Raw genomic sequence first — 24,798 nt, 5'->3', positions numbered from 1 at the left:
GGTGTTCCCTGCTCCCTCCTAACTCCTAGGACTCAACCACATACTATTGTTTCTCTTAAGAACAATAGTCAGAATAAAAACAGATCCTTCAACTAAGCAGAAGCATTCTGTGATTAAATAATGCTCAGAGTTCAGGTTGGCTGCTGCTTAGGAGATGGAGGCTTGGATGAAAGTTTTTGTGGCTTATTTTAAAAGCTGAGCTGCACAGCTTCATTCAGTGGAATGAGGGTGAAAGCAAGGATGCCGAAAACTGCAAATTAGAATTAAAGCTGCTTCTTGGGTAAGAAAGTTCTAAATCATTTTTGTTCCTTGATCCTGCATGAATGGAGATTTGGGTTGGTTTTAGATTATCAAATGGACTAGATCTGGATGTTCATTATTAGGGTCACCTTAGGAGGTTACTTACCTTAAGTAATCTTAAGTTGTTGAAGTCTAGGAAAGCAGAAAGCTCAATTTCCATTGAATTCACTGGAGAAAGGAATTTCCTCTTCCAGGGTTATATGTTACAAAAGGCAATTTTAAAAAGAAAAGTGCAAAAGATGAAATTTATTCCTAGAAAAAACAGCCATGATATGTACAGTAAGTAATTGACACACAGTTTGTGAGCTGCTCCAATAAAGTGACCTCATGATTCTTCCAATGTGCCTTCTTTGACAATGGCTCGTGCAAGGTTTCGCGCTAGACCAATTCTCAGCATTTCCACCTTCATGGTCTCAGCATCATCCTCCTGGAAACACAAATAATCTTAGGAGTTCACCAAATTGGACAGCATTTAATGAGGCCAAGCCCTGCCTTTATCTGCCCCACACTTCATGACATATATGTCAGGTGTAAGGCAGATGTGTGTGGCTTTCCTGGTGTTCTGAAATAGGCCAGAGGTTCCCCATCGCTGAAATACGCTAATCTACTGTCATTTAAACTGATATTTTGTATGTGAGCTGCAATTTACACATTACTAAGCATTCTTCTGCCAGCTTATTTTACGGCTGTTGGGAAAGAAAGCGCTTCCAGTTAGTTTGCATTCAACATGTGGAAGCATCTTTCAAGGTGCTATGAATCACAGAAAATAGGATTACATGGAACCAAGTGTCTCTGTTTCTTTCTCTTGTTCTAAAATGGCTAAGTTCCAACCTGCTAGAAACAGCCATACATCATGTAACTTGCTATGAATTATTCTATTTTACTACCTTGAGACCAAAACTTTTCTTTCTATAAAACACTCTTAGGCTGCGGGGATCAGTAGATGTTTCCTCTGCTGTTTCCGCCTTTTCTCAAGCTACGCCATGTGAGTGAAAACTCAGGTCATTTTTCTGAGCCCTCTGCACTTCTCCAAGGGCTCAAGGAAAAGGACGAGGCTGCATTCACACATCATGGTGAAACATAGTTAATAGTTTGTGAATGTGCAGGTGACTCCTGCTTTATTCCTTCTCCAAGGAGCAACAAACCAAGGTCCATGGCTTTGTGTTATCTTATGAATCGGAGACCGATTAGTTCCCCTCCAAACAAACAATGATATGAAGCCAAGGTCTGGGACAATCTTACCTGGAGCTGCTGGTTTTTCGATTCTGCTGCCATCACATCTTCCAAGCATTTCATCAGTTCATATGTCTGTTCAGCAGAGAATATCACCTGGAGGAAAACAGTAGTTACCATCATACAACTGCAATTTCTTCCAGCATTTATTTACTGGAAGTGGACTTTCAAGCTGCTGATGTGTAGCAGGTCATGCATCTAAACGTGAAAGGTGTAATCACAGTGACCAATGAGATTAAAAAGCTGAATATCTACACTGTGTAATGCCCTTTGGTTTCCTCAACCTGGTTGTGGCTTTTAGGAAAAGTGTTGTGAATTGATGGTTGGGTGCTGTAGTAGACCAAGGCCAACCGATTTCTGTAGAGCACCATTTCCACTGTCCAACTGAAAAGGATCCCGAGTTAACCAGCTTGCTGAAATACAAGCCCTTGAGAAATAGCCAGAGTGAACCTCAGGGGGAACTTCGTGACTTACAGCTTAGTATCAAGGTTAACCGAGCCCATCTGCAGGAAGGCTAAAGCTCTTAAAGTAATGAGTCTCTTTCTTTGAAGAAGCAGGTGATCAAAGAGGAAGGTCACACATCCATCTCCCCTGCAAACACTAGACTGAGTTTTAGCAATTACACAGAGTGCACTTGGCTGCCTATCCGCTGCCACTGTCTGAATCTTCACAACCATACAGCTCTGGAGCTCTCTGGTTTTCCCAGGAAAGGGGGGACATTCCTTAGACTACTACCACCACCGGCAGGTATTTCTACTGTTTGGAAATATCACACTTGCCTCTTTCTGCTCCAGGAGCGGAAGTGCATCAGTCAGTAAGGTCATCCAGAAGGAGCAAGGAGCAATACGAGCCGTCATCAATGTCAACAGCAGCTTAGCCGCTGCACAGAACCGCTTCTCGCCATACATCCGATGAAATTCCCGGTATTTCCCTGTATCCAAACATTAATTCAGCCCTCTCACATTTCCAGGGTACCACACCGTCGGCTTGCAAAGCCATTTCTGATCCATTAAAACTGCATTATGGCCAGCTAGCATCTTTGTCTTTAGGGAAGCTGAAATTTCTGGAGGCAGTTGCAACCAACATCTACTCAAATTAATTAAGCCCCATTCATGTCAATGGAACAAATCATGATCAATTGCTACTGAACTGTTTCCATAATGCACAGCAGGCTTTGCCAACATCTGGTGCCCTCCAGATATTCTGGGCTACAACTCCCATCAACCCTGCCAGCCAAAACATCTGGAAGCCACCAGGATGGCAAAGGCTGAGAAAGAGAGAAAACAATCACTATATCTCAAGGAGTCTTTAAAAAGTATTTGCAGCTATTGATGCAAACTGGGCCAGCTTTCAAAGCCCTGAAAATCTCACCTTTCATTTAGTAAGCAAAAAAAAAATCTTATTAAGACCTTAAAGTTTTAGAGAAGCTAAATAAGAACATGAAAACACAGGCAGAAACTCTGAAGTTAAAGATGGTTTTTGTTTTCAATTTCACCCTGATGCCAACTTCAGCATTATATGGCTGCAATTCTGTACCCAGGGCATTTACAAGATTAATTTATCTAGTTTCAAAGTGCCTTCAGGCTGGGAAAATGATTAGGCTGTGTCACATTCCCTCTATTTCTGTTTAAAAACAGAAATCAGTAGTTACATATTGCCAGATCCAGCCACGCTGTCCTATTTTATTATTGGTTCCCTGGAATCCTTGAAACCTCCACTGGATAATCAATAAGAAAACCTCAGTTCAATTCGCAATCACACTGATGCAAGGCCCACAGACGAAGGATCCGTTCCTGTGGTTGTCTGAGCTACAAACCAGCAACATTAGTGTTACCACACCTGGAAGCATTTGTTTCCTGTGGTTTTTAAAAAACAAATATGCCCTTTGTAACATGAAGAGGAAACATCTTAGAAAGACCGTCTAGTTACTCATAATATGACTACTGTTATGTCCTCCAGCTAACCAAGGCTATAACAATTGGTTTCATGGTTGGTTGTTCCGAGATGAGGAATTTGCACTGCTTCACGCATGCACTTCAAAATGAATTTCAGTCCACTTTCCTCAAGTGGTGGTGTCATCGCCAGCGCACCATGCCGTTCCTTTTTAAAAGAGGCTGTAAGAAGTAGCTCTCACCAAGAAATGTCAGCCGATCACTAAGCAGCATGGATGGTCCCAAGTTGTCAATAAGATCCAAGTCCGAAAAAGAGCCTCTTTCACAGTACTCCTTCAGAAATCTGGAGGCGGAATAGGTGGGAAGATTATTATCACTCCGAACCGCCCAATGTGTACATATTGTTACTTCATTTCAACAGGCCATCCTCTTACAAACAAGTATTCTATAGATTCAAAACCTGCTGGTGTGAATGGAATTGCCTCCTGGAATTGAGAACAGTGCTTCCTAAACTTTTCACATGTATTCCCCGGAATTGAACTGAGAGGCACACTTCATTCTTAGCTCTTCAAATTAGCTTCATTTTTTTAAGAGTGTGTGGAAATGCCTGCCTTCAAAGGAACCCCCTCCCTCCACCCCATGTTTCTTCAGGAGTCGTCGTTTTCAACACGCGGCCTGAATGGAGAAACTTTACAGACAGAGCGTCCTCTAAGGGCAGCTAATAATTCTGCTGCCTCTCTGAGCGATTTTGGAATGAGCCAGTCATACCTGCTGTACAGCCAAGGCAGAATTATCCATCTCAACAGAGGCTGATTAGAAAGAGGCAAGAGTCAGGGCAGGGTGCTTCTTTTTCTCCTAGCATACCAGCAGTTGTAGCAATTTGGAAATGACTGACCAAGAGAGCACCCTTCCCAAAATTGCCCTAGGAGAGCTTCTTTGTTATTAAAGATGAAGTAATGGAAAGAAATTCCAGAAAGCAACCCTCAGGTCAGGTATAAACTAGGGATCTGCAAGGTTTACCTTGCCTGGGCCAGTTCACTCCAGTGGAGATCCCTCTGTGGGCTGGATTGCTGTGATTTCTGGCGTCTGCGCAGATGCGATTTCCAGTGCCACGGAAGCGAGTCCCCGCGCCGGTTTAGCGGAGCGCGTGGAGACTTGCCGAGCGGGCGGCTTGGTTCGTGGATGACTCGTGGGCCAGCTAAACGACCCCCGTGGCCTGCTTACGGCCCATGGGCCTTCAGTTGCCTACCCCTAGTAAAAACTATGAGATGACTATAGTTTTGTCTTTTTACCCGACCAAACCCCCTCAGGCAGGAACAGCAAATGATCTTTAAAATCTTTTCCGATTTGCTTAACCAAAGCATTTGCCTTCAAAGTGAGGGCTTGCAAATGGGAACTTGGATTTGCCCTGAGAGTGCAGTATTTTGTGTCTCTCTTTCAGTTTCAGAGGAATTCCAGCCTCAAGCTACTTCCCTTAAAAAAAAAAAGAGCCAGTTTAGCCCCCTGGGTATTGGAATGCTGGTTGCTGCTTGGACATTAGCATATGCAGGTCACAGCCTGGAAGTGGAGGTTTCTTGCCTTGCAGGTATGTCACAGCCTAGAAAGACTGAGACCCCTTTCTGTGTGCAGTCACTCTCTCCAAAGCTACACACTGGAGCATATGACTTCCATTAGAAAGAGAAGCAACACAGTATTGACACTGTATCCTGTTCTGGGTTAACAGCAATACTCCAAAAATGCAGCTCAGAGTTTCTCACCCAGCTGCTCTTGTGTAAAAGAAGAAGAAAGGCAAAGGACCCCTGGACAGTTAAGTCCAGTCAAGGTGACTATGGGGTTGCGGCACTCATCTCACTTTCAGGCCAAGGGAGCCGGCATTTGTCCACAGATTGCTTTCTGGGTCATGTGGCCAGCTTGACTAAACTGCTTCTGGTGCAACAGAACACCGTCTAGGAAACCAGAGCTCATGGAAATGCCGTTTACCTTCCTGTCACAGCAGTACCTATTTATTTACTTGCAATGGCGTGCTTTCGAACTGCTAGGTTGGCAGGAGCTGGGACAGAGCAACGGAAGCTCACCCCGTCGCAGGGATTTGAACCGCAGACCTTCCAATCGGCAAGCCCAAGAGGCTCAGTGATTTAGACCATAGTGCCACCCCGTCCCACTCTGCTCTTGTGTACAATGGGTGCTGAAGGGCTATGCACACATCAATGCTGCAATACCTTTTGTTATGCGCTCTGTAGCTTACCCCGCCCAACCTACCTCTAACATGCAGGTGCAAAAGCCAATTCTGAACGAAATCGTTGGGTCTTCCAATAGCCAGGTTATCCCAAGAAGAACCTTTAGATCTCTCTGCTGTTACTGGCGCTGGACAAAATGGCTCTCCCCTTAAGCAAGACTTACCTGTCTGATATGAGAGTAGCAAAAGCAGCATCCTTTGCTCTGATGCTCCACGACAGGGCAGAGCCGAGGCGATTGTTCCGGACGGCTTTCATAGCCATGATCTTACAGATGCTACGGACTTGGGAGGGGAAAGAGATGCACTCAGTATAAATGGTGTTTATATGAACGTATTAAAACGGAAAATAAATATGAAGCAAGGTACCTTGCTCGGTCATCATTCTCTGCTCGCAGATCCTCAGTATTTTGAGGGCCTTATGCTCTGTGTCCAGAGGGATACGTTCAATGTGGTGCTCCAAGTACGCTCTGCCAAATTCTGGGCAATGGTCAAAATAGTCTACTGCAAGCTGCCACAGGCTACAGAGGAGAAATGGGAGTGACTGAATAGTTCTTTTCAGAAGGCAGGTCTCACAAAATAACTTACTAGAAGCCATTTCACGACAACAGCACATTTCACGACACAGGCACGAGCCAAAGGCTTGTCTCCATGCATTCTGTGCACAAACTCTTCCCAGCTTCTCCTTTTGCAGAAACTGCCCTCATAGACCCTACCAAGCTCACAGGGCAAACTGAAGTGGGAGCTTTTCAAAATGAAAATCTAAAATGGTGGTGTGGAATTCTGTGGGAGCAGCCTCTGAAAAGAAAAAAGTATGCTCAACACTTTTCATGTGCACTTCCTCCCCTAGATCATCGTCCTTAGTCCACGCAGTGATACTTCTGATAAAAAGAATGAGAATCTGAACTTCAAAAATTCTGGCCTTTGTGGGTTATGGAAGTTGTGAACATGAAAGCCTCACATTCTTTAAAATACTCAGTGAAATCTGAAGTCAATGAAAACTGTTTAAATCTTGAAATATAAAGTTAATATCCAGATATAGTTAATTGTACCATGTCCCACTAAAGAAATTACTATTTTATTATGTATTAGAAATCTTACCCGGGCTTTACTACAAATACGAAGGACCAGTTACAAACATTTATTATTATTTTTTTAAAAAATTGTAACCATTTAAAAACATTAGTTATTATCAGTTAAAACAAATTACAGTTGATGTGGGGAACTTATATTAGTCACGATTACGTTGCAGTGTTTATTTCAGTGGGACTTAAGGCTGCAATCCTAACCTTATTTACCTAGCTAGGTATATTGCACCACGGAATTCGATAAGAACACTTCTGAGTGGACATGGTTCAGATTGCACTGTTAGCCACAATTAACTTTAATTGAAGCAGATCTATTATGTTTAGAAGCCTGACTCCCAAGTCTTTGACCAATTAGGCTTATAAATCAATTACTCAAGCTGAAGGGCAACTGCAGTCAGGCTCCCATATGCTTGGCTTCAATAGATGCAAATTAAGAAATTACTTGAGCACACATACACACACACACAAAAAGGAATTCAGTTTTTTGTCTGGATTGCTCCTCTACTCTACATTGGAATCCCTTATGCGAGGAACATCCAGAGCTCTCATCAGTCTGAAATGCAACTGCAAACTTCTGGAAAGTAAAAATTTGCAAAACATTTTGGTGCTCAAACTAACATGAATGCATATATATATATATATATATATATATATATATATATAATTACAGGGCACTTGGTGATCATGCAGTAGGGGAACCTTATGTTAAGTTAGCTTTGGGCTTAAATCAGCTTTTACTCTTCTATAGAAGCCATTTGATGGTAACTGCTATTCTAAATACTCCCCTGGCCTCTGTTCTTTAAGAGAGTGATGACTTACTGGGCAGATTTCTGTCCCTCTTAAATAATATACCGATAAGAACATATTTTAAATTTGTAAGAAGAGAGGTAGCGTTTAAAGTAGCACTTATCATCAAATGGTTTAAGCCAGGCTTCCTCAACCTTAGCCCTCCAGGTGTTTTTGGCCTACAACTCCTATGATCCCTAGCTAGCAGGACCAGTGGTCAGGGATGATGGGAATTGTAGTCTCAAAACATCTGGAGGGCCGAGGTTGAGGAAGCCTGGTTTAAACAAATGTCATGAGTTTAATTCAGCATAACCAACGCTTCCTCATGTTTCAGAGTCTTACTATTCTTTTTCTTCAGAACAGAATCTCTCCTCCTGCTTCACAATACTATAACATATTTTTTTAAAAAATAAATAAACAAGATTGCTACCTATGGTGGGAGAAGAGTCCAGAAGCATATTCCAGCAGGAGGTATTCACGCATATTGGAACCAAAACTAAAAGAAGAACACATTATTTAAAAATTCCCATTTCCATGTAATCATTTCCACTGAATTTAGGGCTGCTCCAGCTAGTCCTTTTATTGTCAAAGTTATTAAAAACCCCAGTCTCCTTCTGTGTCAACATCACTTCTGCACCGTTAAGAGAATACGTTTCATATTCTACAAATAGTGAAAAAGAATGAAACGGACAGCATATTCACTAATTAGTGGCAAGCACTGAGCTAACCCTAACCATTATCAAGAAACAGCTTATGTTGTGGTTTTCTCCCTCCTAAAGGTAAAGGGACCCCTGACCATTAGGTCCAGTCATGACCGACTCTGGGGTTGCGGTGCTCATCTCACTCTATTGGCCCTGGGAGCCAGCGTACAGTTTCCAGGTCATGTTGCCAGCATGACAAAGCCGCTTCTGGCGAACCAGAGCAGCACACGGAAACGCCGTTTACCTTCCCACTTGTAGCGGTACCTATTTATCTACTTGCACTTTGACGTGCTTTCGAACTGCTAGGTAGGCAGGAGCTGGAGCTGAGCAACGGGGGCTCACCCCGTTGTGGGGATTCGAACCGCCAACCTGATCGGCAAGCCCTAGGCTCTGTGGTTTAACCCACAGCGCCACCCGCGTCCCTTCTCCCTCCTAGAGAACACCAAAATCACTCAGAATTAAAGTGACGAAGGATTCATCATAAAGGTTTCCTCCATTTTCTCTTTCCTCAGCTAAGTGATGTAAGTAAATATTCATAGGGAAGGGGAGCAACAGAGAAAAGACCACAGCAGTTGTTGGACAGGATGTAACAACAACCTCTACCCCACAAAAAAATTATTTTTATTCAAACAAGATTCTAGTGGGAGTTTAAGAGTGGGAGTTTAAGAGCAACAGAGAAAAGACCACAGCAGTTGTTGGACAGGATGTAACAACAACCTCTACCCCACAAAAAAATTATTTTTATTCAAACAAGATTCTAGTGGGAGTTTAAGAGCTTAACCATTCCTTAGGGCAGGCATGTCCAAAGTCCGTTTCAGGGGCTTAATCTGGCCCATGTGGCAGTTTATTTCCTGGGGTAAAATCCTTTAAAAAAGCTCAACAACTTTGGTCAGCCCTCACAGCCCTTTCACTTCATCAAATCTGGCCCTCTTTCAAAAAAGTTTGGACACCACTGCTTAGGGAGTATAACAAAGGCAGATGGATTTGCCCTGCGATATTCTGTCATATATGTCATAGCACTGCTGACAGATACAAAAGAATAAGCACTTTATAGATTCATTTTGTCAGTAAGAGCTAGTAGAGTGAAGTGTCTCCAGTTCATTAAATTGTCTTAGGCAACCTTGTGTACTCTGTCTCAGATATGTGAAACGATAAATAAAATTGTAATGTAGATCAAGCACTTTTAAAATGCTAAATAAATGCCAAGCGTTACCATAAAAAAGGAAACTTAAAACTAAGCAGTTTTTAAAAGTAAAGCAAAGACATTTAAGAATCGTCTTAGTTATTATCTGACAGATAATAAACATGTTTGCCTTTGAATTGCCGGTTGCCACAAGATCGCCAAGGGACCTCTCAAGCACCACACTCACAGGGATGGCCTGACAGATAAAACGCAAACACACCAAGGAAGGGTAACTCACTAAAGGTTGTGCGACTGGAGGAGATTGCAGTGATCCAGCAGGTCTGTCAAATGGGCTACAAACCACCAGTTGCTCAGGGCAATGCTGTATATACAAGGAGCGAAAGGGAGGGAAGGCAAAATTATAATTTAACATACAAAACTATTTCTTTACTCTCTTAAAAATGACAAGTTCCCCCCAGTCCAATTTAGCAAATGTTATCGCACCTAAGAGAATCTCATTTTCTCTGTGTATACTTTTGCCGCTAAGCTCTTAGCTTTCCCAGCTTTTCGTTTTCGTTCCCGTTCATGCATCCACCACGATGTTTGCAAGAATCCATTTGGGTCTGAGAATACTCGGGGCGTGGACTTCCGGGGTGGCCGCTAATGGCGACAGAGTGAGAGTCTTAACCTCCGGAAAAGGCTTGATCGTCGAGAGGGTCCTGGGGAGAGCACAAGGGCGCTGTGCACCCCAAAAGGGAATTTTGGGCGCAGAGCTTTGGCAGGCAGATTTGTGGGCGCTCCTGTCCTCTCCGCCTTGGTGAAAGGTGGGGGGACGGGGGACGGGATCGAGCGGCAGTGCAAGAAGCAGATTTTGAACCCCCAACGAGAAGCCTCAAGCTCCGGTCTGGAGGTGGTATCCTACTCTGCAAGAATTCATTTGGGCCTCAGAACACTTGGGATACTGGACTGTGAAGCTGATGGAATTCTGGCCAAACGCTCTCAGACAAGAATGGCAATATTTACCTGCATTCTTTAATCACTTGGTGGATATCTAATTCAAAGGCAGCCAGCAAGATGATGTCTAAAGGCTCAGGGCTGCTCTCTGCTCCCAGGAACAGGTCCAGGCTCGACTGCAGAATACAGAAAGGGGTAGGGTTTACTCAACACCGAGGATGCTCGCTTTCCCAGGTCAAGGCAAGCACAATGATGAAATGAAGGCCCTCTTTTGATCAGGTAGGATTTGGCACAAAGTGTGGTGGATTTCAAAAATTTGCTACTTGAGCTTCTCATGAGCGTCAGTGGCAGGAAGGGCAGATGGCTCTGCCTGGGATATACCCAGTGTACTCGAGCATTGCTCACCTACAGTCCCAACACTTCCTCCTCCCACTGTCATGAGCTAGCAGGCATGGCAAACCGTGGATGAAGCAAAAGGACAGGACTGCCAGCCGCTTTCCCACTTGGGTGGCCCAAAGGTTGTGGCCGGCTCCACTCTAAAAGTGATTCCCCCCCCCCGAGTCACCTGTGCGTAGAGATGGAGTTCCACATGCTTCACGGTAGGGTGGCAGTACAACAGCCGGGTGACCAGAAAATGGTACCAAGTAGTCATGAGGTCTTTCTTCTCTAAAATGGCGCTCTCATCTCCCACCAGGATCTTGACAAAGAAAAAAACAAACCACTTCAGTGCTCCCTCCCATCATCCACCATCTGCAACTATGTTCTGTTACAGGTGAGTAGACTTGAGAAACCCGTTTTTAAGTTCTTCGCGCAGCACGGGTAGATATGAGCCACAGAGCTCCCGTTTATTTTTAACCTGCTTTTAACCTGCATTTGTCTCCTCCTCCTCTTCTGAATAAAGCTTCATATAATTGGGTTGTTGGGGTCTGGAATGAGTATTTGCCAAGCTTAGGGATTCTGGTAATAGCCCCACAAGCCTAGGCTGCTCAGGCTCATGCTACAGAAGTATAAGATTGGGTGTGTTAAGGAAGAGCAAGTGATGTATCCGGCTGGAAAACACAGCTCATCTTGTCTCAAGAACGTGGGATCTAGTATTTCCTTGGGCACCCCAGTATTCCTTCCAGTCTGGGGGATTGTTAAAAGATGCAACTGACCTACTCTACAAAGCAGTTGTGCCAGAAAGGGCATGAGCAAGCTCTCCTAGCTTTCCCCCTTCCATCACAGGTGGTTCTGATGTTCAGAAATTAGGTAAGTAGCCTGTTCTGGGTGCATGTCAAGGTGGTGGTTACTCTCCGCAATAATCGCCCTCTTCTCACTCAGAGTGATATTTACAGTCCTTTATTTTACATATATACAAACAGCACAGTTACAACTCATGCTTCCGAGTCTGATGATTCAGATTCGGGTAGTGGCTTCTTCCGACATTAAGCAGGGAAATCACGAGACGTCTCTGTCTCTGCGTTTTAACTCTCTCCTTTCCCTGAACTGCCTGGGTGGCATTAAGGCTCCCCTCCAGCATCAGAGAGCCTTGACATCTCTTGCCTGTTCTCCGCTCTCTCCCCCTCTGCCTCTTCCATCACTTCCTGATTTCCTTCTTCTAACCTTTCCAGTTCCGACTCTCCTCCTCCCCCCGACTCAAAGGCGTTTCCTGGCTGTCCCGTGACAGTGCAGCAGCAGAGTGCTAGCTATACTAGCATTGCAACCTTTCAGCAGAGAGCGCTGCTTAATAAACAGCCCCAAATTGTTACACCCGAGAATATACATTATGTTGAATCATCCTCAGTAAGGATGTTCAGCCTTAGTAAGAACTGTTATGGTTTTAATATAGACCACTTCTGAGAGGCTGTCATTCCTCCTGGCTCCAGAACAGGGACCCAATCAATGAAATATACTTTCCATGCACAAACACTTTGTCCTAGCCCATTTGTTGGGTTTGACGACTCATACAAATGAGTGAAATCAAGATACTGTATTGGTGTACTGGTGACTCGCCCAATATCATTGTATGACAGAAAAGAATACAGTCAAACGATTCAAGCTCCAAATGTCTTCAATGCAATTGCAGAACCTATACCTCAAACTGCTTTAAACACAATAATAGGGTTAACCATAATATTTCATTCTTCAATCTTACCCACCTTGCAGAGGGTTTCCATGTGAGGATTAGAAGCAAATGTCCCATCCTTTAGGAACCGTTCGCATGCCTCATGCCAATGCTGCCATTTCAGCTCCATCTCCGTCAAAGTCTGGGTGTTGCTAGGCTGGTAAGGAAGACATAAACATGCAATTTGGTTCCCATTTGCCTAGTTTTAGATCTCTCTTACACTATAATTTACAGATTCAGGTAGGTAGCTGTGTTGGTCTGACGCAGTGTGTGTGTGTGTGTAATTGTCCAGTAGCACCTTAGAGACCAACTAAGTTTGTTCTTGGTATGAGCTTTCATGTGCATGCACACTTCTTCAGACAGCTCATACCAAGAACAAACTTAGTTGGTCTCTAAGGTGCTACTGGACATTTTAAATATTTTATATATATATATTTCTACTATAATTTACAGTGCTTTCAAACAACTCTGCATGAACAGAAAGCTTTTTGAAATTTTGTTTTATCCAATGGAAAGAGGCACACATGCTGGAACGCCAAAACAGGCACTGTATCATTAACCTTCCTGGGATGGAGAACAACAGGATAACGCTCCGCTGACAAGCACCTCTGTCAACATTTACACATAATCAATTTCATTCATGTTAATAGAGCTTCCTTTCAAATATGTACTACACTCCCCCGTCAGCTCGCCACTTCTGCATCCAATGTCTGGAAATACGTAAGCCCATATCTGAAACCCAGAAGCAACTCCCTTCTTGAAGGTGCACCAAAGATTGCACGACTATTTCACAGAGACAAAATAAACCTATTCCCTACAACAATGAAAGCAGTATGAAAAAGAATGACCTAATCCTTGTCAGTGGCAGAAAGAACATGCTGCAGAAAGTCCCCATTTTAACCTTCAGCGTTGCCAAGGATCTCAGGGTAACGTGGCTGGAAAAAACCCGTTCAGAGACCTTGGAGATTTCCTGCCAGAGCTCCTTCACAGTGCTGAGCTGTATGAACCCAATGGTCTGACTCAGAAGAAAGCAGCTTCATATAATCAAACAACAGGCACATGCATGAACTGCTAACAGCAGCCAAGCAGAACGTTGCCAGGCCTTCTCAACTCCATAAGCAAGAGGTTGTTTTCTGCTGCTCCAGAGAAGCGGACATGGAGCAATGGATTCAAACTACAAGAAAGAAGATTCCACCTAAACATTAGAAAGAACTTCCTGACAGTAAGAGCTGTTCGGCAGTGGAATTTGCTACCAAGGAGTGTGGTGGAGTCTCCTTCTTTGGAGGTCTTTAAGCAGAGGCTTGACGGGCATATGTCAAGAATGCTTTGATGGTGTTTCCTGCTTGGCAGGGGGTTGGACTGGATGGCCCTTGTGGTCTCTTCCAACTCTACGATTCTATGATTCTAGGTGCACTCCTAATAAGCAGTGCACGTATTTGTTTTAATTAACCTGTTACCTTTTTTTCAGCATACAGCTGTTGCGTTGTATTTTGTTTGCATGTTTTGCACACATCACCCCGGGCTCTTCTGAGGAAGGGTGGCAGGTAGGGCTGGGCAATATCTGGTTTTCAACGTTGTTGTAAGGGGGCGGAGTTACAGAGAACAGCCCCCCATCATAAAGTCCAGCTCCTCAACCAGTCAGAGCTCCAGCCGCGGGTCCAGTGAAGGGCAGGAGGAAGTGAGCAAGTCGGTACAGGGCTCCGGCAGCATCCAAGAGCCACGACTGCAGCCTAGAGCTCCTATACAGGAAATGGCCAGCGGTGGAGCATCGGACACGCGCCCTTTTCCCCCAACGCCTGATTTGAGGAGTGCCAGCTCCTGTAGGAGCAATGGGCGGTGCTTCGGTGTCCCCAAACTACTTTGCTGGGCGCGTAGCCGGAAAGCGCCATCGCGAGATTCTGATGAAGACTGAACAGTCGTGTTTCCTCTATCTCTTGCACTGTAAATAAGTATGCACCAATAAAAGCCTTAAAGACACGATGGTGTGGAGCGTCGTTACTTGAGGGTAGCCACCAGCATCCCTGGCAGTTGTGATATATCAGCAGCTAAATAGTGCAATATGCCGATATACTACTGGAATGTATCTCAGCTGCTTCTTCCTCCCCACCTTGGGGGGGTTGGCTTCCTCAAAGGCGCAGGAAGACGGAGCCCAAGAAGGCGCTCGCCCAGAACGTTCTCAGGCTCCTTCTGCCTGCCTGCGCCTTTGCCATCTACAGGCAATTTGAGCTGCGAAGACATCGTGGCTCCCTGACCACTGCAATCTACTGCCAGCTCAAAATGTCTGAAACTGGTATCGCGATCTGAACGCCAAACCGGTTTCGGACAATTCACCAAGTGAAGGGATAAACAAACCACACTGCGCATGAGAAGAACATTTTACATACACAGAGAACAGGCATCTTCTTCATCAACTCGTCCAAAATTTTGCACATGCTCGCTGAAGTGGGATTGGTGTTTGCTTCCTTAGAGAGCAGTTGCCTAGCCTCGTCCATCCGACCTTGCAGCACCAAGATAGTTAACTGCAAAAGCAAAAAGCAAGGTTTTCGCAACAAGGTTACGGAGTTGAACCCAAGAAAGCACCAACATGTTAATACTAACATACTAAATCGATATGCATGCAGCTGCAGCGGCACACAAAGCAGCTTATGAAAAGTAAGCACCCTAAAGAAGGGACTAGTCACTAGTCCAATCTACCAAGCCATGAAGTAGCACTGATGCAAATGACTATTCCTCTTCCTACCACAAAAAAACACGCTGCCAATATGTAGAGCTGACTGTGCATCTGTTGCTAGATAGAACATCAGAGCGATCTATCGCAATCACAGAGCTACAAACTACTGCCTTGCACTCAAATCCCTTGTGCATATCTTGCTGGGGAAAGGTCTTGAAACATCAGCTCAAAAAAATATTATTGGTACATAGCACTTCCAACTTACATTTACAGATGCTTAATACATAACTGTCGTCCTCATGATGATTCTGTTTGATTAAAACTAAAAAGATCTCACACATTTCATGGAAATTGTTCCTAGTAGCCCTTTATTTTTGGTTCCAACTAGGTTTCTTTCCAAGAAAAAAAAGTGAAGCAAATGCTTTCTGGCTAAGAAAATTTCTCACTCACCACATTCCAGAAGTTTTCGTGTTTTGCGGGGCTTTCGCTCCTCAGAACATCGCAAAGCATGTTGTCCACGTCACACACATGAAGACGAACCCAGTCAAGGAGGTGACGCAGGAGAGAACCAGCTGCAAAAAAAGATATTCGTTTCTGTAACCTCTCTGCTTTGCCAGAAAAGAAATCTTAGCTGCCCGATTCTTATGTTTTGCGAGAGTGCACAAAAATATTTGAGCTTAAGGGGCTATGCTTCTGAAAAGGGTGCATAAACTCACATGCTTTTACTCTCTTGTCCTTTAATCTACTGTGCTAGCCCACAGATGAGAATAAATGCTGTCTGCTCTGCCTTAGCTAATGTTATTGGAGAATGCCACTCTTACTTGCTCACTGATGCTCGGTGGGCAACTTCAAACAAAAAAACAATTTCCTACACAGAAAGTTATCCAGGTTTACCGTAATGAGCTCACATGTGAATTAACTCACTGGGCATACAAAGTCATGGGAAGACACCTCAAATTCGTCCCTCCACCCCCAATACGTAGGTCCATGGCATATACTGGCACTGTTCTGACCATCCAGAGCAAACACACACAAAGCAAGGTGGGCCATTGGTTGCAGCACTACAGAAGGCTCTGGAGACAAGGCTGGAGTTGGACGAGGCCTTAGAAGTGCCTCCATCCAGTCTATCCCTTCTAGGCTGCCCCCCCCCGCCTAAAGAGTGCCAATCCTCGAAGCGCCAGCCGCTGCTCTGAAGGCAAGGCTTCTCCTTCACTCTTCGGCATCTCTGGGCACATAAAGGGGCTGGGAAGGAGATAACTTTGAGGACATTCCCTTGTACAGGGGTACCTCGGTTTTCGAATATCTCCATTGATGAACATTTCGGTTTTCGAACGCCAAAAACCCGGAAGTGCTTTGGTTTTCAAAGGTGCCTCAGAGGTCGAAGATGAAACACAGCTTCCGTATTGAGTTTTCCATTTTGAGGCTTCTGTACTGTGTTTTCAGTTTTTGAAAGTTTCGGAACTCGAACGGTCTTCCAGAATGGATTACGTTCGAAAACTGAGGTACCACTGTATCTCTTGTGTTTTTTTTTTTAAAAAGTGATCTGCATATACGTCCAACACTGAAAAACATGCCATTTTGACTTCATTTTAGTCCAATTTTCACCTGGTGCTGCTTCGATGAACATGATTTCACAAAGATTCCAGATCAATTCCATTGCAGACAAAGTGGACACCTGAGGAAAACAGATGCCAATTTAAAGATGGCACTCGTACCGTATTGGGCTTGGAGTCAACTTCACATGAATATGTTAGCTACAGCTTTTCTTGAGCAGAGGCAGCTTGGCTTCAGGGATCCACGTTCTGGTAACCTCAAGGCTAGGCTGATGCAATGCACTCTATGTGGGGCTGCCCTTGAAGAGAGTTTGGATGCTGCAACCTGTGCTGAATGCAGCAGCCAGGGTGCTGGTTGGCACAAATGACTGAGCACATATTACACCGGTTCTTAAAGTTCACCTTGTAGGCATGAATCTGAAGCATCCCTCCCTCCCTTTTTCCTGGAGGTGGGGGAAGTGGTTCATCCAGAGGTTTGTGCTTGCTCCTCTGGTGTTTTGAGTACCTTTGAAACTCAGCACTCTGTTACACAAGACCCTATGCCTCTTAAGAAAGAGGCAGTCTCAGTGGTGAGAACAAGTCTGTGTGGCTGGCTACCAAGAACAGCAAGCATTTGTGGTTGCATAGGATAACACAGGGGTCCCCAAACCTACCACGCTTTGGGCCGGTGCCTGCAGCGCTGATCGCACGGCGGGCCAGAGGGCGGGGGAGCGCACACCCATATGCGTGTGCACACGCTATTTCCGGCACACTTCCAGTCGCAGGAGCACCGGAAATAGCTTGCGGACGGGCCTCCTCCGACCCGGAAGTGCGCCGGAAATTACGCTTGTGCATGTGCGCAAGCTACTTCCGGTGCTCTGCGACCCCGAAGTAGGCAGTCGCGCCGCACCGGTAAGAGCAGGCGGCGGGCCAGATAAATGAGCCCTTTGGGCCGTATCCGGCCCCCAGGCCGTAGTCTGGGGACCCCTGGGATATCACTTCAGAAGATTTTGCCATGGTATATTAGCATCTGGCTGCTTCCACAGGCACTAATTATCTCCTTTTTAATTTATTTATTTTTAATACAGAGATCAAACTACACTGAGTAATACGCTGTGCACAACTAGATGAACTCCACTTTACAGAATATATTGCAATACTTTAAATATATTGCTAACCGTTTTGTAACCTTCAGATCAAAGGAGGTACTGAAATTTAATAAATAAGAATACAGGTTAGAACTGAGTTTATGACAGGTTGCAATTGCTGACAGTGCTAGTGATAACAATAAGTTATCACGGCACTTGTTCTTTCTGGAAAATTTCTGTCAGTGCTTTATTGCAGTGAGCTGGAACCGAACCCGCAACACCTCCGAGGTAGGCCCTGTATTTCCAAGACAATTAAGCAACAAGAGCAGTTTGGATTCTGACAGAATCCAAAGAAACCTAATTGAATAGAAATTAGCAGTGCTGCAAAGCTCTGTGGCGGATGCTAGCAAAAAAGCTATTTTCAAATGTGACCCCCCCCCCAAAAAAATATTTAGGTTACCTCAGTGCTGTGATGCATATGGATTGCTGGGTCCTGTGTAGAAACTAACAAAAGAAAAATATACAAGTCAGGGTTTTCTCCTTTTTCTTAGCTCTCTGAGGCAAAGAAACATTTACACTCCAGAACTGCTTTACTGTATGGAGAGACCAGTACTGTACAGTGGTACCTCAGTTTACAAACTTAATCTGTTCCGAAAGTCCATTCTTAAACCAAAACTGTTCTTAAACCGAGGCGTGCTTTCCATAATGAGGCCTCCCGCCGCCGGTGCCCTTCCACCGTTCGGATTCTGTTCTTAGACCGAGGTAAAGTTCTCAAACCTGCACTCTATTTCCGGTTTTGCGGAGTTTGTAAACTGAATCGTTCTTAAACCGTTCTTAAACCAAGGTACCACCGTACATTCCTCAGTTAATTGGCACTTTTATCAGCTACAGTACATTCAAAAGCCTGTAGTTCTTACTCCTATGCCAAGGCCCCATCACCTGAACCTTCTGGGTCCCAGAGGAGCCTGGTATTCAAAAGATTCCTAAACTGACTTCTTGTAAGACCAGCTCAATTTCACGAGCCATTCAGATTACTTTCTTATTGTTATCATCTCTCAAATTATATTGTATAGACCACTTAGTAGTGTAGCTCACTGAATGAAGGGCATAGATTACAAAATCTACATATAGACCGCTTGATAAAAATATCTCTATGCAGTTTACACAAAATAGCGTAAAACGTTTCTCAAAATATAATCAACAAATCTAAAAAAAAAGTTAAGACATAATAAAACTGTTTAAAATAAAATGAACAGAATTTTAAAACAAGTATACACAATACATACGTTTAGATCTGCTTGCCTAAAAAAAGAAATACATATATTGTGGGCTCGGGTCCACCACATTTCATATTAACAATGTAGGACAACTTACTAGCTAACTGATGAGAATCTTCCATGCTGGCTCTTATGACTGAGCGGTAGTTTTTGCTCACTCGAACCAACCTGACAAAAGTAGAAGAGTCTGATTAGAATGAGTTAAAAAGGGGGAAAAATTACAGACAGGCCCTTTTTCAGGCACCATGCATGAGCTTGGAAAGCAGTATGAACTAAATGTACTATCTGTTGCCACACTGGTATCCCTCAGCATTATTTTGGGTGTTACATCCTTCTCGTAGACAGCAAGTGAATGAACATTCATGAAAATAGCAGTGGCTACAGAAGAAACATTCAGATTAAATAAAATCAATATGCCGAGGCTGCAACACTCACACTCATAGGGTTTTGTTGCAAATCAAAGGATGAATTACTATAGCACCCTGGCCCTACCTGGATGATCTCAGAACGTGAAGATTTTTAAATCACTTACTGGGCGGTCCTTGACTTCCCAAGCTTTTCCTTCTCATCCTTCTGAAGGCCGACAAAGATCCCATGTGATTCATTGAAAAGCTTCCTCAAAGTCTGAGAGTATATATCTAGATCTTTGCGAACAACGTAGACATAGGGGCAGCCAGGCCTTTTCTCTTTACCCTCTGAAACAAATCACATAGAAGTTTTAATACAGCCAAAGACCGTTAGTTCACCATGGGAATAATGTGCGCATCAGCCCCACAACACATCTGGGAGCATATGCACTCCAAAGTAGTTCTACATTCCCTTTGTTCCATGCGAGTTCTATATAGGCAAGGCCGTGAATGTTTTTAACACACACTCTTGTACTAGTGTTTCGTTTCATTTTTAAACTGACCTCATTTTTCTCGGCATTATTTATATGCTGGGGGGGATTTTACACCCTTGAAGCTTTGTGTAGGATGTTTTTGAAGGTGAACTCCTATTTCACGTGGGGTGTTAAGCCAGGAATATTGGGCCACGCCACTGCCTCAGAAAAAAATGTCATTTAGTGAAGTTTGTCTGCCATTTCTGATAATCTCGCAGGTTTCCTAGAAGCACAGTCTGAAAACTGCTGTTGCAAATATCTGAACAAGGCTGCTGTTTAATTCATTACAATTTGTCCCAGTGATCTAACAAAGAGTTCAGAACCACGTTCATGGGATTCCAACATGGGCTACCACCTAGGTACTGATAGGTTTGCCATTCCTATCTTAAAGCATATAGACCAGGGAGGGGAATCTCAGGCCCAGGGGCCAAATGTGGATCTCCAGAATTTTCTAGCTGGCCCTTTAGACTCTCCCCAGGCCACCTCTCTCAGTCCAGGTGACATCTCCTCTGCCCAATTCTGCCTCTAACCATAGACACTTGTGCCTCGGGCTCTGTTTCCCACAGGGATGCCAGCCCTGGCAGCTTACGCATGAGGAATGTGGTCCACGGACTGAAAAAGGTTCCCTAGGCCTTGAACTAAATTAAGCCATGTTAAGTGTTGCGTACGTGTACCCAGGCATTTTGAGTCTGAAATTCATTCATACAGCCTGTGCTGAAATTTCAGTGCCCAAAGATCTTTGATGTACATCAGTGGGCAGCATCAGGAGGACCAGTTAGCAAGTCTACTTTGGGGGATCAAAGAAGATTGCAGTTGAATGCCAAAGTAGTTATAAATAATTATTGAAAAATTAAACAAGAGACAATGATTTTTAACCAGTGTTCCCTGTAAGATTGATAGCAGCAATGTCTAAAACTATAAATCTCTATTTCTGTGTCCTCCTATTCTCTCTTTCACCTTTAATCTAATTAATCTCTCTTCCCTAACTAATTCTAACCAACTTTTTCTGTCTTTGGATGCTCCTGCACACCACATGCAATTCCACATCAACACTCTGCAAGAATTAAGGCAGGGGTGGGGAAGCTTTTTCAGTCAGAGGGCCACATTTCCTTCTGGGTGATTTTACAAGGGCCACATACCAGTTGCTACAGCTGCAAGCTGTAGCAACAAATGACCACCTCACCTTTGTACTGTCTGCTAGTGTCTACAACGCTCAAGACATCCCTCTCTAGTCTCCACCCAGGCAAGCAAGAGAAATCATTAACTGAGTTCAGTGATGCATTCCTGCCACGCAGAAACGCTTGGGGATGGTTCCAAGGGCCAGACAGATAGGCCCAGAGGGCCACATTCAACCCCTGGGCCATTCCTGCGCTAAGACATTATATTACCTTGTGTGGGCCTATTCACTACTATTAATTCATCAAAAACATGCACATTAGTAACAGAGGTTACCAACCTGTTGATCCAAACAATGTTTCACACACCAGCATCTCCCCAGGTCCCCATTCGAAACATAACTGTTTCTTGTCAGAATTTACTTCTGGAATCAACTGTTTGAAACAGAAGGAAGGGAATTAGACAAGCAAATATGGTAACAATGCTGAAATCAAAACACATCTGTTACGAAGTACACTTTTTTAAAAAAACAAAACCCTGTGCAACTTAAATTACATACACTGACAGCAGCAAAAGCTGGAATTAAGAGATTGACATTCTTCTGAAGAACATCTCACAAGATCTATCCATTAAAAAAACAAAAAACATAATGCCTACACCAAACCACTCCCATGAGCCCACCTTTGGACTGGGGTATCAGGACAGTGGCACTCATCAAACAGAAAAATCCAGATGCAGTATCAAATCACTGGGGTTTTCTTTTACACAGAGGCATTAATCACCAAGACCCCTTGTAGCTGATTTGAACTTGGTTCTAAATCAGGCTGTGCACATTGTGAATTTCATCAAAGCAGAACCACTAAAAACACAGTTATTTGCTTGACTCTGCAAAGACACGGGATCAAAACATTTCCTGCACTCGGAGGTTTGCTGGCTGTCCCGCAGAATTGTTTTTAATTGGGTGTTGGAACTGAAGAATGAATAAAGGGAGTTTTTGGAACAAGGGAACCCATTGTATCACCAATAAAAAAAGTTGGTGTAGTGTGAGCAAATTTTTATTCTGAAAGCATGGCTCAGAGGAGAACCACTGCTCTAACTACTCTGCCACTGGCACTCCCTGCCTCCCAGGTACATCAGCCTGATCCCATCCACTGGCCAAAGGAGTGCAGGTGGGGCGCTGGTATCCAAACACCCTGCCAGAAAAAAACAAAATGGCTCCAGCTGCCCTCAGACTGCACAGCTTAAGGAGGCACAGTCTGGTCAGTGGCCAAGCCTTGAGGAACAGGGCTGCTGGTTAGGATTTTGTTTGTTCGTGCTTTCGATCTATTAAATACTTCTTTGGCAACAAGTGGATAGAGATGTGGAGTGTAAGGTAAATACAAGCCTCCACAGTGTAGTGGTTGGGATCAGGCTAAACATGTGAATGAACACCCTCCAGACACCCCATGAAGTTCACTGAGCAACGCCCCTATCCCTCAGCCAGGCCTACCTCACAGCGCTGTTATAACTGTAAAACTAAAATTGGGGGGGGGGAGCCACAGCATGCTGCCTTGAACTCCTTGCAAGAAAGGCGGAGAAAAGATAATACCAAGCTTTGACTGGCCCCGTTACGACATTATTCCCTCTGCTACCTTTGCAGAGGAGGTTGGTGGTGGTTGTGGTGGAGGAAATTTATTAAACCTGCCTATTCCAACACAAAGGTGAATGGAGACAGCTCTATCAGTAGAGAAACCACAGGGTCATGGGTTCGAGCCCCACGCTGGGCAAAAGACTCCTGCATTGCAGGGGTCGGACTAGATGACCCTCGGGGCTCCCTTCCAACTCTACAATTCTAAGTTCCTTGCTCATGATAGTTTCCTGCGAGAGAGAAAACCCCCCAAATCAGAGCCTTCAGTTCCGACACCTGCAGCCCCACCTCCTTCCCCGGATCTCATTTCCCTCCACGGGACCCACAAACAAGCGAGGGAGGGAGGGAGGGAGGGACACGCTTAAGCGACGCACAGTGACCGCAGGCTCCACGTCCAGCTCCTCCATGCCGCCCAGCCGAGGCACAAACTCCCGCTATCCGCTTCTGCCCTCGTTCCTTTTCCAGCCTCCAGCGGCCACTTCCTCGGCTCCCTGCACAGCACGGGGTCAGCCCAGCCAATGGCCATGCCTCTCTCGCGCATGCGTACGGGAGGAGGACCCGGGTTTTTTTTGCCGCCTCTTTTCCACCCCTAGAGATAGGAAACTTATAGAGGAGCTCGCCTCTCCGTTTACAACAGCGCTTCAGAGAGAATTTCCTTTATAAAGCTCCCCCCCAACCTCCTCTTGCTCCTCAGGACTGAAGATAGAGCTGAAACATCTGAGAGAAATTTGGGCTCTTTCTCCACCGCTTTCTCTCACATCCATTCCGGGAGCAATGCAAAAGCTGACGCGGAAACGATTCCGCTCGTTCAGCTTCCTGTGAAGCTGATTCGTAATTCTAGGTTCCTACTCTCCCAAATTAGCGATGCCTCATTCCCCGCCTTGGGGGCTGTTCGCCAAGCTGCCTGTAGGATTTTCTTTTAAATTGCTTTTATTTGAAACCTAACTTCAAGCCCTTTAAAATCCAATTCCTGATGCTCCTTCGCATATCGTCTTCCGAAGGCTGAGGGAGCTGGAAAGGGTCCGGGTTTGAGGCGCCCGGCTGTGCTCGAGAGACAGGCACTCTGCAAGGCCTCAAAATTAAACGACGCTGATTCAGAGAGCAGAGTCGACTCGGCGGGAAACTATATACTGTAAGTGGTTGAGGCGGCAGCTCCGCGAGGTTGTTGCAGTTGGGGTGGTGGAGCTGCAAAGAGCGCCGTTAGGGTAGTCGTGGCAGCAGTGAGGAATACTTCTCGCAGTGCCCGCTAGATGTAGGGCTGCAAAGCTTTTGTTGTCCTTGCAGTTCTTCCAATATCAATCTATCTATCTGCAATATCTATCTAATCAGTCGTGGACTCCCTAAAACTCTATGCCCAGAAACAACAACAACAGCAATTTGTTTTTTAAATGCTGTCCATCAGACTGGGTTGCCCCAGCTACTCTGGGCGACTCCCAACAAAATGCATTAAAAACACAATAAAACACCTACCATTAAAAACTTCCCGAAACTGCCTTCAGATGTCTTCTAAAACTCAAGTAGTTGTTTATTTTCATGATATCTGACAGGAGAGCATTCCACAAGGTGGGCGCGAATACCAATAAGGGCCTCTACCTGGTTCCCTGTAACCTTACTCAAGAGCCTTAGCTACGGGTTTTTTGGGTTGTTGGTTTTTTTTTTTTTTTTTGCTCCAGGTGAAGCCTCCAGAGGAGCACCATTGAGGCTCCCAGCCTGTGCATGTGAACACAAAACATTATATATATATATATATATATATATATATATATATATATATATATGTTCATAAAACATGTACATAAATGTACAGGCACATGTCCGAAGCAGCACAGGAAGACAGGCCTGACTGACACCATTTTGACTCTCTCTCTGACCAGGTGTTCCTCTGCAAGGAAGAAGGGGGGTGGGGGGAACCTTCTCATTGTCTCAGGAATAAAAGTGATAATCCCTGGCATCCTGATACCTGAGTGCCAGACAAAAGGGTGTGATTAACTTGGCTGGGAAACAGGGAAATGTAAATTTCTCTTCTTTTTTTTGTTGATTAGGTTTTGGGGGCAGGGGGCAGGGTCCAGGATGCTCAGATTACTGCCACCAGACCTCCCCTTTCATGTTGTTGTTGTTGTTGTTGTTGTTTAGTCGTGTCCGACTCTTCGTGACCCCATGGACCATAGCACGCCAGGCACTCCTGTCTTGCAC

The 24,798-nt window shown here is 44.6% G+C and overlaps 2 protein-coding genes across 3 annotated transcripts in view; one reads left to right on the top strand and one right to left on the bottom strand.

The window, feature by feature from the left end:
- Nucleotides 1–1,787, top strand: part of GGA3 (golgi associated, gamma adaptin ear containing, ARF binding protein 3) — a 32,952-nt gene extending 31,165 nt beyond the window's left edge. For both annotated transcript variants that reach the window (XM_035104438.3, XM_088661541.1), the window contains exon 17: nucleotides 1,435–1,787. In XM_035104438.3, the coding sequence (XP_034960329.1) occupies nucleotides 1,435–1,491 (57 nt within the window). In that variant the 3' untranslated portion in view covers nucleotides 1,492–1,787. The remainder of the gene's footprint in view (nucleotides 1–1,434) is intronic.
- On the bottom strand, nucleotides 532–23,145 carry NUP85 (nucleoporin 85). Its single transcript, XM_035104443.3, has 19 exons — nucleotides 22,980–23,145; nucleotides 21,319–21,412; nucleotides 19,515–19,677; nucleotides 19,080–19,150; nucleotides 18,166–18,209; nucleotides 16,691–16,760; nucleotides 15,536–15,657; nucleotides 14,799–14,933; nucleotides 12,449–12,571; nucleotides 10,876–11,007; nucleotides 10,380–10,486; nucleotides 9,655–9,738; nucleotides 7,963–8,028; nucleotides 6,028–6,179; nucleotides 5,826–5,943; nucleotides 3,668–3,768; nucleotides 2,313–2,464; nucleotides 1,543–1,629; nucleotides 532–727 (listed from the first exon to the last, which is right to left on the bottom strand). The coding sequence occupies exons 1-19, from the start codon at nucleotides 23,010–23,012 to the stop codon at nucleotides 626–628; spliced, it is 1,956 nt and encodes a 651-aa protein (XP_034960334.1). The 5' UTR covers nucleotides 23,013–23,145; the 3' UTR covers nucleotides 532–625.
- Nucleotides 23,146–24,798: the final 1,653 nt, after the last annotated feature.

The sequence above is a fragment of the Zootoca vivipara genome, chromosome 2 (genome assembly GCF_965207765.1).
Source record: "Zootoca vivipara chromosome 2, rZooViv2.hap1.1, whole genome shotgun sequence".
Classification (NCBI taxonomy): Eukaryota; Metazoa; Chordata; class Lepidosauria; order Squamata; family Lacertidae; genus Zootoca; species Zootoca vivipara.
The sequence above is the reverse complement of the archived record's forward strand: the minus strand, read 5'-3'. Positions and strand labels throughout refer to the sequence as shown.